This window comes from Bubalus bubalis, chromosome 4, assembly GCF_019923935.1.
Source record: "Bubalus bubalis isolate 160015118507 breed Murrah chromosome 4, NDDB_SH_1, whole genome shotgun sequence".
Lineage (NCBI taxonomy): Eukaryota > Metazoa > Chordata > Mammalia > Artiodactyla > Bovidae > Bubalus > Bubalus bubalis.
This window is the reverse complement of record NC_059160.1, coordinates 109,008,084-109,021,422: the sequence shown is the minus strand read 5'-3', so window position 1 is coordinate 109,021,422 and position 13,339 is coordinate 109,008,084. Positions and strand designations below refer to the sequence as shown.

The following is a 13,339-nucleotide window of genomic DNA, read 5'->3' as shown; positions in this document are numbered from 1 at the left end:
GCATTGTTTGCAGACATATTCCGGTTTCATCCATGCCTTTTGATGTTTACACCAAACACTCATAAATATCCATTCTTTCAACAAAGAGCTTTTTGAGTGCCTATTATATACTCAATAGTTGTATATATGATTAAAATAGAGCAATGAACAAAACTAGGCAAAACACAAAATCCCAGCTCTTATGAATATTTATGTACACTGGAGAGGGAGGCATATGACAAACAAGTAAATCAGTAAAGTATATGCTGCTGTCAGATGGCAGCAATTCTGTGAGATTTCTAAAAAATGAAAGAAGGAGAGTGTATATTTATAAACACTAGGTTTAGAGAACGCTCCACTGAGAAGACATTTGAGTAAAAAGCAGAAGGAAAAGAAAATGCAACAGAATAGATCTGGCTTGTTTAAGAGGCCACAGTAACTGAATTGAATGGATTAAAGTGCAAGAGTAGAGTTCCAAGAGGTCAGAGGGTGGCAGTCGAGATGGTATGATTGTAGACCCCCGCAAGGACCTTACTTTTACTATAAGTAGAATAGGTAGTCATTGAAGAGCCTCAAGGAGAAAGTGACTTGAGCTGACTTACATGGTAACAGGTTACTCAGGATGCAGTGCTGAGTACAGACTATCATGATGCTCCAATGAGAGATGATTGCTGTGTGGAATAAGAAAGAGCCACGAAGACTGTGGCAAGAGGTTATGTGACAGACACATTTTGAAGTTGGAAGTAATATGCTTTGTGGATGTATCAAATACAGTGTGAGTGAAAGAGAGGTACCAAGGACAGTTCCAAGGTTTTTGGTCTGAACACCAATAAGTAGTATTGCCATCAGCTGAGATAAGTAAGGCTGCAAATAAATCTGACTTCTTAGGGGGAATATCAATAAACCAGTCTTGAGGATGTTAATTTTGAGACACCCATTAGAGATCTAGATTCAGGCATCTGGAAATCAGGAGAGACAGATAAGCTGCAGATATAAATTGGGAATCATAAGGCCATGGGTAGTTTTTGGAGCTATGAAACAGCATGGATTTACCAGGGGAGTTAAGGCTGATTGAAGAGGGAAGGCTTTCCACAGTTAGGGATGAGAAGCAGAGAACATAAAGGAGCCTGAGACAGGGGTAGCAAGCAAAAATGCAGGAAAATCAGGAAGAGTGTAGTGTGCTATTAGCAGGATGAAAAAGTACATCAAGAATCAGATCAAGTGCTTCAAAGGACTGAAAAGTGGCTCCTGGATTTAGCAACATGGAAGTTAAACTAAATTAGAACTGTTTTGATGGGACTGTGGAAGCAAAAGTATGACAGATAACAGGGGCTCAAAGGAGAATGGGAAGAAAAGAATTGGATACACAGAATCAACTCCAATAATAGCTAATTAATGAAACACAAAAGATAAAAAAATTAAAAATATGATTTAAAAGAACATGGAAAATCATAAAAATTTCATAAATGTAGATAATTTTTCTTTTTAATTAAATACAGTGATAAAATGAAAATTCTAAACTTTGCACTTTAGTTGGTAAGATGATCCGGCAATGTTACAAATAAGACATCTCCTTGTAACTTTTGTCATAAAGTACTCTTTTTCAAATAGATGAAGTGATGTTACATTTAGGAAGAACTGAATATATAGAAAAAGAAAGGTTCCCACTGTCACACATGTACATTCACATTCATAGATACAAAACCAAAATAAAAGAGAAATTTTTAAAGTAATGTCTGTGGGTATTCCCATCTGCTAAGAGTATAGCAATTCATTATTCATACCCCAATCTAGGGTTATTTAAAATTAACAGCTTAAACTTTTAAAAATTCATTAAAAAACTATAGTTTTTACTTCTGAGACTTGCTACCAACATTTTCTTTCTGTACATATTTAGAGGAGTGATGAAATAAACTATTTTTGCCTTAGTGAATAAGTTTCATAACTAACATAATGTATTCCAATTTATGATCTTTTGGGAAAATATATGAGTATATGCCATTAGTGGAAATTATGGAAAAATATCTCAGAGGCAGCATTTAGGAAGCAGAGACTGAAAGTGTTATGAATCACTTACCTCCCTAATGTCCCTCTGATACTTAGTGTTCATTTCTTCTGTTTTAATGAGATCCTTTCTTGCTGTCTCAGCTTCCTGTTCCACCTCTCCCACTCGGGAAGAAAGGGCTGCTAAACGTTCTTTCATTTGGGCCATTTCATAGTTTTGTTTTTCAAGCAATTCTTGTAGTTCAACTATTTGACTTGTTTCATCAGTTGAGTCTATAGAACCATTGGACAATCGCTGTGGGAAAAGAGAAAGAAATGACACTTAGAATTATCTACCTCTTTAATTTGAAATCCATGAACTTAAAGATCTAAGACTGATAAACATTTCATACTGAACAGTAAGAACTCTAATAGAAATAACTTTGGAGGAAAACTGAGAAAACTCTTAATTGACATTAAAATATAAAAGTAGACCAGTAATTTTTAAGTAGGTTAAAAGGTGCATTTGAGCTGGAAGCTACTATATACACATTATACACAGTTTAGCACAAAACACAGGTAAACCCTAAACATTCAGTAAGTGGCAGCTATTTTTAATCAATTACATATGAAATTTATTATAAAATAATATTATATTTATGTAACACAGCCTATCATTAGTAAGAAACTATGTAATATTTTCTATTTTTATTCAAGATCCTTTATGAATTTGCAATTAATTTTCAATGACACTCAGTAAATGAGCTTACACAACATTTTTCTTTTAAATAAGATTATTCCCATTGTGAATCTGACCTTGTTGGAACAAAGGTATGGCATAGAAAAGTCTTGCTTTCTATATTGCTACCAACATAAAAGTCATGAGTGTGCACAATCCACAGGAAAGAGGCTGAAAGAGTTTAAATAATTTGAGACTGATTTTTTTCTCTTTTTGAAGGGGCTGCCTGGAAACCAGGGTGATCCATGTCTTCAGACTGATGCCTGCAGTCAAGCTGCACTGGAGTTTTGTGGTGAAGACAGTGCAGGAACTGGGGAGAAATACGTGCTAAAAGAAAAAGATCACAAGCAAGCAGAAATAGGAAAGAATGGAGAGAGAGCAAAGAAAGCATTATCAATTCTGCTAGAATGCCTGTTTGAGAAACGTGAATTTGTTCTAGCATGATAAATACATTAAGGAACAATTTGAACATAATGTAATTTGTGTTTCCTTATGTACAATCTCATTCTTGAGAATCACTGGCCGAACGCAGAAAAACAGACCTTGCTGAATCAATCAGTGTAGGAATATATTAATCAAAATGCCACACATGCTCATTTCTCAAGCATCGAACACCGACCTCACACTTCAGGGAGCAGTTCGGGTTAACCCATCCATATCGTACACCTGTCTGATTTTACTTAACCCTCCTTCCACCACTTCACAACAGCTCACAGTTATACCCCTTCCAACACCCACTTTAATAAGCAAACTTCACATCTTTTTCAAGGTAAAGAGTTAAATTTATCATAGCAGTTATGCAATTCTTAACCATCTAACATGGGTAAAACTGTGCTACCAGTGTTACAAGTATTCTATTTCTTTTTGAAGTCACTAAGCTGTGCTGCAAACCCCTTTCCCCCATGAGCTCTGTGTTTTTTATTTTGCGATTTTGCATAACTCATGACACTTGGGAATGCAAATGTCACATTAGACAAAAGGTGGTGCTAGTGGTAAAGAATCTGCCTGCCAATGCAGGAGACAAAAGACACTCAGGTTCAGTCCCTGGGTTGAGAAGATTCCCTGCACGAAGGCATGGCAATCCACTCCAGTATTCTCGCCTGGAGAATCTCATGGACAGAGGAGCCTGGTGGGCTACAGTCCAAAGGGTGGCAAAGAGTCAGACACAACTGAAGTGATTTAGCACGTGCGCCCATAGGAGAAAAGGAGGACTATCGACTGCATCACAGAAGATACGTGAGAAAGATAAAACAGCGAGAATGGGAAAGTAAACAAATGGCAAGGCATGTTGATAAGTCCAGTTACCTAACATGTGGAGAAATAGCTGGACGCATCAAAGTTAAAAGGCCAGAGAAAGACAGTCTTAGACAGCATCTTAAGATACCAGCTGGATCTGCAGTTAGTACTTCAAAAATATTACTGAATGTCTGTAATGCAGGTGCCAAACTTCTAATTACTTAGTAAAATAGGTAGGAGATGTTACAATTAGGTAGGGATTTTGAAGAGGAACCACAGATCAGTCGACCAGATGCTCCTTCAGTCTTGATTCCCTTAGCTGCTGGGACTGATGCTCAATGAGGGATCAGAGCTAAGAACATGCCTAGGAATTGCTGTTGGTGGAAGGGAACTGCCTTTCCAGAGTTAAAAGTCCTTCATGGTGTATGCATTACCACATACAATGCAGACCAGTATTGTGTTTGTGCTCAGTCATTCAGTTGTGTCCAACTCTGTTTGCAATACTATGGACTGTAGCCCGGCAGGCTCCTCTGTCCATGAGATTTTTTTCCAGGCAAGAATACTGGAGATGGATGCCATTTCCTACTCCAGGGGATCTTCTTGACCCAGGTTGATCTTCTTCAACTTGCATCTCTTGTGTCTCCTGTACTGGCAGGTGAATTCTTGACCACATAGACCAGTAATATTGTGAAGCTAATAAAAATCCAACATTCTAAACAGTTTTTAAGAACACAAAATGGAAAAACATTGATTGTGACCTTTATATATGACATTCATGGGCAAGTCTGGATCAGTCTCTTTTGGGGTCACTGCATGAGTGTCCAGGAGTCTTCCGCAGAGGCGTGGCTCAGCGGTGGTCTGCTGCAGGGTTGGGGGCACTCAGTGCAGCATGTTAAAAAGCAGAAACATTACTTTGCCAACAAAAGTCTGTCTAGTCAAAGCTATGGTTTTTCCAGTAGTCATGTATAGATGTGAGAGCTGGACTATAAAGAAACCTGAGTGCCAAAGAACTGATACTTTCGAACTGTGGTGTTGGAGAAGACTGTTGAGAATCCTTTGGACTGCAAGGAGATCCAGTCAGTCAATCCTAAAGGAAATCAGTCCTGAATATTCATTGGAAGAACTGATGCTGAAGCTGAAACTCCAATACTTTGGCCACCTGATGTGAAGAACTGACCTGGATGCTGGGAAAGATTGAAGGTGGGAAGAGAAGGGGATGACAGAGGATGAGATGGTTGGATGGCATCACCGACTCAATGGACATGAGTTTGAGTAAGCTCTGGGAGTTGGTGATGGACAGGGAAGCCCTGCATGCTGCAGTCCATGGGGTCACAAAGAGTCGGACACAACTGAGTGACTGAACTGGTCTAAAATATGACATAATTATCTATACTTTGAACTGGGAAGAGCCAATTTACATTCATTAGACAGCAACTGAGAACTGATTTAGGAAGAAAGGCTAGAGCCAATTGCCAGTCAGTTATGTCCAAATTTGGGATCACTGGGGTATTATATTACTGAATTTCTATAATAACAGAAAATTTTTTTGAACTCTATATACAACCTATAAGTAAGGAGGAAACTTTGAGCTTTAACAGAATTTCTACCTCTTCACACTGAGAATTTTTTCTAGTCAACTAGAAAAAAGGAAAGTTTTAGAAACTATGAAAATTAGAAAATAAATTTTTTTATTTGAAAAATGTTTTATGTTATTGAAATATTACATTCAAGATTAAAGTCCTTAAGAACTTTGGAGAAACTGAGACTTAGGTAATTACACAAAGCTGACTTGAATTAAAATGCAAAACTTTGAATTCACAGTTCATTTCATCTATACTTTATTATTTTTAATTAAGAGATATAATCTAAAGGATAAATAACACAGGTTGGATGGTACTGACAAGTACCAAGAATACAGCTGTGTGTGTGTATACAGCTATACGAACATACATAAAACAGCACATACACATGTACACAACCACACACATATGTATATAAATTCTGCAAATATTTGTTCAGTGCAACTGATTGATCTTAAATTTCCAATTAGAAAAACGATTATTCCAATTTTGTGCACCTGAAGTCCATTAAAATCTTATCTAAAAATTGCATAGTTTTAATGGGCTCAAGGTGAGAGAAATTTAAGTAAATATAAACAGTAATCAGACAACGAAAATAAAACACTTTCATAATGTTAACCTCCTCAATTTCTTTAAGTTCTATTAAGTAACAGATGTGTGTTACAAAGTCTTTATGCTACTTTGGAATGTTGGACTATCCATGGAAATTTTTTGAACTTTTATTTTTATCTTGTGAAGTACATGAAAGTGAAAGTTGCTCAGTCGTGTCTGACTCTTTGTGAACACATGGACTGTAATTTTTGCCAGGCTCCTCTGTCCATGGAATTCTCCAGGCAAGAATACTAGGGCATTATATGTTTAAAAATATATATATTTCATCTATTCAAATCATCTTAAATATATTCTGTGCTGAGTTTAATATATGCTTTCATAATTTCAGAGTAGAAAGGTCATTTTAAACCTGTGATTTATGTCTTGAAAAAAGAATATATAGCTTTTGTTCCAAATCGTTATTCTCTTGATCTGATACCCTTGCAAATATTTCCTTTTATTCCAAGAGATCACTGTACTCCTCATTTTACTTTAAATTTTCAAATTTGGATTTGCCTCCCATCTACCTGCAATGCAGGAGACCTAAGTTCGATTCCTGGGTCAGAAAGTTCCCCTGGAGAAGGAAATGGCAACCCACTCCAGTATTCTTGCCTGCAGAATCCTATGGATGGAGGAGCCTGGTGGGCTACAGTCCATGGGGTCGCAAAGAGTCAGACACGACTGAGCGACTTCACTGTCACTTTCCAAATCCAAACTAAGACTGCATTTTCACTATAATGATGAAAATTATAGCTTCCAGGTACACATATATCCCCCTCCCTCCTGGCCATCTATTCCACCCTCACCTCCCCTCCCATCCCAACCATCCGGGTCACCACAGAACACAGTGCTGAGCTCCCAGTGCTCTACTGGAGGTCCCCACTAGCTATCCGACTTACATATTCTCTTACATCCATTCTCTATATCAACATCTCTATTCATGCCCTGAAAATATGTACATCTGTACTATTTTTCTAGATTCTACATACATGTTAATATACAATACTTGTTTTTCTCTTTCTGACTGACTTTATTCTATATGACAAACTCTAGGTCCATGACAACCTATTGGATACAGTAAAGGAAATTGAAGCACAGGGTGTAAATATTTCACTTAGGGTCAAATTACTGAAACATCGTAAGATTAAGATTTGAATGAAGGCATTCAAGTTTCTGATTCCTAGGAGTCTACTCCTGTCACTCTTATTTCTTTTGTTGATTTTCTCTCTCTTTCTATGTCTTTGTTCATTCTCTTTTGTTCATTTGTTGTGTCATTTAACCATTCATTAAACCTACTTGTTGTTTCATTTACTCATTCATTCAATCACCAAGACTCCATTTCCTTTGCTTTGCATCTACCATATGCCAGACACTAGGCTGGATGCACTGTGAAACAGGAATATGAAGATTCCTGCCTAAATACAACATAATGTGGGAAAAAAGAATAAATCAAATAAAGCAACTAATTAATAAATGACACCACCCTAATGACAGAAAGCGGAGAACTAAAGAGCCTCTTGATGAAGCTGAAAGAGGAGAGTGAAAAAGGTGGCTTAAAACTCAACATTTAAAAAATGAAGATCATAGCATCCAGCCCCATCACTTCATGGCAAACAGATGGGTAAAAATGGAAACAGTGATGGACTTTATTTTCTTGGCTTCCAAAATCACTGTGGATAGTGACTGCAACCAGGAAATTAAAAGACACTTGATTCTTGGAAGAAAAGCTATGATGTACCTAGACAGTGTATTAAAAAGCAAAGATACCACATTGCCGACAAACGTCTGTATACTCAAAGTTATGATTTTTCCAGTAGTCATATATGGATGTGAGAGTTGGACCATAAAGAAAGCTGAGAACCAAAGAATTGATGCTTTTGAACTGTGGTGCTGGAGAAGACTCTTGAGTCCCCTGGACTGCAAGGGGATCAGTCAATCCTAAAGGAAATCAGTCCTGAATATTCAATGGAAGGACTGATGCTGAAACTGATGCTGAAGCTTCAATACCTTGGTGACCTGATGTAAAGAGCTAACTAATTGGAAAAGTCACCTGATGCTGGGAAAGGTTGAGGGCAGGAGGAGAAGTGGGTGACAGATGATGAGGCGGCTGATGGCATCATCGACTCAATGGACATGAGTTTGAGCAAACTCTAGGAGATAGTGAAGGACAGGGAAGCCTGGCAGGCTGCAATCCATGGGGTAGCAAACAGTCAGACACAACTGATTGACAACAAAATAAAATTCATAAGGACCAGATAGCGTTTAAGCAATGTGGATTCCTAATGCTTCAAGGTTACTGCTTTTGGGCATCTTAGTCTGCCTATACTGTTTTTTTTGTTTTTGGTTTGTTTTGTTTTGTTTTTTTAATCTCCAGCTCACATATTGCTTTTTAGCTCTCAAAAAATCAGACTTGACCTCAGATTTCAAATATTGTTCAACAAACAACATTTTGTCTTTGATTTGAAATTCTCCAGTACAGATTTCACAGCTGTTATTTTCAGTTCCACAGTGACTCTTTAAACCAGTTTTACTATATATAAATCATCTATTTACAATCCCTACAAACCTAGAGCCTAGAACAAAGCACTAATATTTGTACTACATATCAGTTATTCTCAACTATGACCACACATTAGAATCCTTGGAAGAACTGAATAAAAATATAGAATGGAAATCACTCTATATTCCATCCAATGGTGGGGTCCAGACATATAATTGTTTTTAAATCTTCCCAAGTAATTGCAATGTTTAGTTGAGGTTAAGAACCACAGACCTCTATTATGCAGGTACTTTACTAATAACTATATCCAATTTATTTATTAAACCTAAACAAACTCTCTGGCCCAAAGAGGAAAGCTTCAAAGTAATAAAATAAAAGGATAAGGATTGATGAAATGAATTTTAATAAAAGATCTGATAATAGACCCAAGAAATTACTATTTTTTATCCTAATATAAACTAATTATTTTTAATGTACTATTTCAGATGGAATGACCTGACTTTATCTCTTATTCATGAAAGATGAGAAGAAAAACACCTCTATAATAGAGTTGGCTAAATGTTGCTCTTCTTGGAAGGTTTCTAGACCAGATGATTTCTTATATTAATAGTTAGTTCTCCATTAATAATCTTTTTGTTCAAAACTGAGATTTGCAAACTCATTATGATATATTAAATTCCTGATAATTTTATTCAATCCAAATGCCCAGCAAGAGGCCTTTGTCAGTTCTTAGTTTAATGTGATCAACAGTGTTTATTAATAAGTATAAAATAGATTTATTATTTTTACAGAAATTCTAAGCCATTTAAATTTCCACAAAATTTAAAAGAAGGATCGTTTCATCAGAGGAACCTCAGTTATTCTGAAGTTCCACTGCTCTCATTATGTTAAAATTAGAATACAAATCACTCACTCTCTGATGTATGTGGCTTAATAGAAATACATTTCTTTTTTATACTCTTAAGTCTAAATAAAATATCAAGAAATTTCTAGTCAATGTTCCTATGATCAAGATTAATAACACTCATAAATGTGAAAAGTAGCTGTTTCCCATATTAAAACATAAAATACAAATCTTAAAATATTAATATGCAAAAACATTCCTCTGTAAAATTCTTAAATAATCTATATAACTAGAAGATATAAGGAGATGAAGAGTACATAAAGATTTTTTTAGTCTGATTTTGTTTTTTATTTTTGTTTTCAATTAAAAGTCTTCTTGTGTTTCTTTGTTCAGCTATAGAACAAAGAAGTAAGAGTGACGAGGATCTCTCCAGCTACAAGAATTACTTAGCAGTCCGTTTAGATATGTAAATATAAAAAGCATACACCCTGCGCTAGAGGAATAATATTTAGTGGAGCCTTGATAAATTATCTCTTCCACTATGTCTTGATGAGAGGAGGGGCATTTGCATAATTACAATGAAATCTCCAAAGGGAGAAGGCAAACCAGAGTTTCAATTACTCACCATTTAATTGTGAAGTTTAATGTTATTCCAAATTCTCTTACAGACAGTCAATTGACTGGATCAGAAAAGTCTCTAAGGGTTAACAAGGAGACCCTGTCATGAGGGAAGTAAGAGTATAACCTTCCTGGCTCAGTCGTCTTGATGCATTTGGGAACTTAAGTGTGAAACTAAGCCTCAATCTAGTATAACTTGGAGAGAGCAAAAGTTCTCTGAAGAAGCACTCTGTTAGGGAATGACACTGCAGCTGGCAAAACTTCAAAACCAGAGCAGTAATTAGGAGGGAACGGTTTCATTTAGCTTGTGTGTCAGTGGGTTGTTGCAATAGTACATGGATGGCATTTGATTTTGCGGGGCCACTGATTTTCAAGAGCGAAAATTTGAAGACCATAAAATTAAGCATGACATTCTGACCCATGCATTCACACTGTATTGAACCAGTATAGAAGAAGTAAAATGAAAATTGAGAAGGAAGAGAGTAAAACTCCTTATTTAATTAACTACTTAAAAGTCCAAGAGCAGAGCCCTTAGAACTACTAACAGGTTAGCAAGTTTGCTGGATGCCATACTACTGGTTACAAATCAACTGTACCTTTATATGCCTTTATTAATTCATTAGAAAAAATTAAAAGGAACTAACAATCACAATAGCAACAAAACTGTAAGTTCAGTTCAGTTCAGTCACTCAGTCGTGTCTGACTCTTTGCGACCCCATGAATTGCAGCACGCCAGGCCTCCCTGTCCATAGAACTCCCAGAGTTTACCCAAACCCATGTCCATTGAGTCAGTGATGCGATCCACCCATCTCATCCTCTGTCATTCCTTTCTCCTCCTGCCCCCAATCCCTCCCAGTATCAGAGTCTTTTCCAATGAGTCAACTCTGCATGAGGTGGCCAAAGTACTGGAGTTTCAGCTTTAGCATCATTCCTTCCAAAGAACATCCAGGGCTGATCTCCTTCAGAATGGACTGGTTGGATCTCCTTGCAGTCCAAGGGACTCTCAAGAGTCTTCTCCAACACCACAGTTCAAAAGCATCAATTCTTCAGTGCTCAGCTTTCTTCACAGTCCAACTCTCACATCCATACATGACCACAGGAAAAACCATAGCCTTGACTAGACGGACCTTTGTTGGCAAAGTAATGTCTCTGCTTTTGAATATGCTGTCCAGGTTGGTCATAACTTTCCTTCCAAGGAGTAAGCGTCTTTTAATTTCATGGCTTCAATCACAATCTGCAGTGATTTTGGAGCCCCAAAAAATAAAGTCTGACACAATTTCCACTGTTTCCCCATCTATTTCCCAAACTGTAAGTACCTAGACATAAACCCAACAATCTTTTAGACCACTATGTGAAAAGTGAAAAAATTGTATTGAAGAACATAAAATAATACACAAATAAATGGGTATTCCAACCATATTACAAATGGCAAGACAATGTATCATCAGTTCAGTTCAGTCACTCAGTCATGTCTGACTCTTTGTGACCCCATGAATTGCAGCATTCCAGGCCTCCCTGTCCATCACCACGTCCCAGAGTTCACTCAAACTCACGTCCATCGAGTCGGTGATGCCATCCAGCCATCTCATCCTCTGTCATCCCCATTTCCTCCTGCCCCCAATCCCTCCCAGCATCAGAGTCTTTTCCGATGAGTCAACTCTTTGCATGAGGTGGCCAAAGTACTGGAGTTTCAGCTTTAGCATCATTCCTTCCAAAGAACACCCAGAGCTGGTCTCCTTCAGAATGGACTGGTTGGATCTCCTTGCAGTGCAAGGGACTCTCAAGATCTTCTCCAACACCACAGTTCAAAAGCATCAATTCTTTGGCACTCAGCTGTCTTTACAGTCCAACTCTCACATCCATACATGACTACTGGAAAAACCATAGCCTTGACTAGATGGACCTTTGTTGGCAAAGTAACGTCTCTGCTTTTGAATATGTTATCTAGGTTGGTCATAACTTTTCTTCCAAGGAGTAAGCGTCTTTTAATTTCATGGCTCCAGTCACCATCTGCAGTGATTTTGGAGCCCAAAAAAATCCACTGTTTCCCCATCTATTACCCATGAAGTGATGGGACCAGATGCCATGATCTTCATTTTCTGAATGTTGAGCTTTAAGCCAACTTTTTCACTCTCCTCTTTCACTTTCATCAAGAGGCTTTTTAGTTCCTCTTCACTTTCTGCTATAAGGGTGGTGTCATCTGCATATACGAGCTTATTGATATTTCTCGTGGTAATCTTGATTCCAGCTTGTGCTTCTTCCAGCCCAGTGTTTCTCATGATGTACTCTGCATATAAGTTAAATAAGCAGGGTGACAATATACAGCCTTGATGGACTCCTTTTCCTACCTGGAACCAGTCTGTTGTTCCATGTCCAGTTCTAACTGTTGCTTCCTGACCTGCGTACAGATTTCTCAGAAGGCAGGTCAGGTAATCTGGTATTCCCATCTCTTTCAGAATTTTGCACAGTTTATTGTGATCCACACAGTCAAAGGCTTTGGCATAGTCAAGAAAGCAGAAATAGATGTTTTTCTGGAATTCTCTTGCTTTTTCCATGATCCAGCGGATGTTGGCAATTTGATCTCTGGTTCCTCTGGCTTTTCTTAAACCAGCTTGAACATCTGGAAGTTCATGGTTCATGTATTGCTGAAGCCTGGCTTGGAGAATTTTGAGCATTATTTTACTAGCATGTGAGATGAGTGCAATTGTGCAGTAGTTTGAGCATTCTTTGGCATTGCCTTTCTTTGGGATTGGAATGAAAACTGACCTTTTCCAGTCCTGTGGCCACTGCTGAGTTTTCCATATTTGCTGGCATATTGAGTGTAGCACTTTCACAGCATCATCTTTCAGGATTTGAAATAGCTCAACAGGAATTCCATCACCTCCACTAGCTTTGTTCATAGTGATGCTTTCTAAGGCCCATTTGACTTCACATTCCAGGATGTCTGGCTCTAGGTGAGTGATCATACCATCGTGATTATCTGGGTCATGAAGATCTTTTTTTGTACAGTTCTTCAGTGTATTCTTGCCACCTTTTCTTAATATCTTCTGCTTCTGTTAGGTCCATACCATTTCTGTCCTTTATTGAGCCCATCTTTGCATGAAATGTTCCCTTGGTATCTCTAATTTTCTTGAAGAGATCTCTAGTCTTTCCCTTCTGTTGTTTTCCTCTATTTCTTTGCATTGATCGCTGAGGAAGGCTTTATTATCCCTTCCTGCTATTCTTTGGAACTCTGCATTCAGATGCTTGTATCTTTCCTTTTCTCCTTT

General features: G+C 37.6%; 1 protein-coding gene across 14 annotated transcripts in view; it reads right to left on the bottom strand.

Moving 5' to 3' along the window:
• The window catches only part of PPFIA2 (PTPRF interacting protein alpha 2), a 493,970-nt gene that overhangs the window by 122,394 nt on the left and 358,237 nt on the right, over positions 1-13,339 (bottom strand). For all 14 annotated transcript variants that reach the window (XM_044941884.2, XM_044941885.2, XM_044941887.2 and 11 more), the window contains one exon: positions 2,057-2,278. In XM_044941884.2, the coding sequence (XP_044797819.1) occupies positions 2,057-2,278 (222 nt within the window). The remainder of the gene's footprint in view (positions 1-2,056; positions 2,279-13,339) is intronic.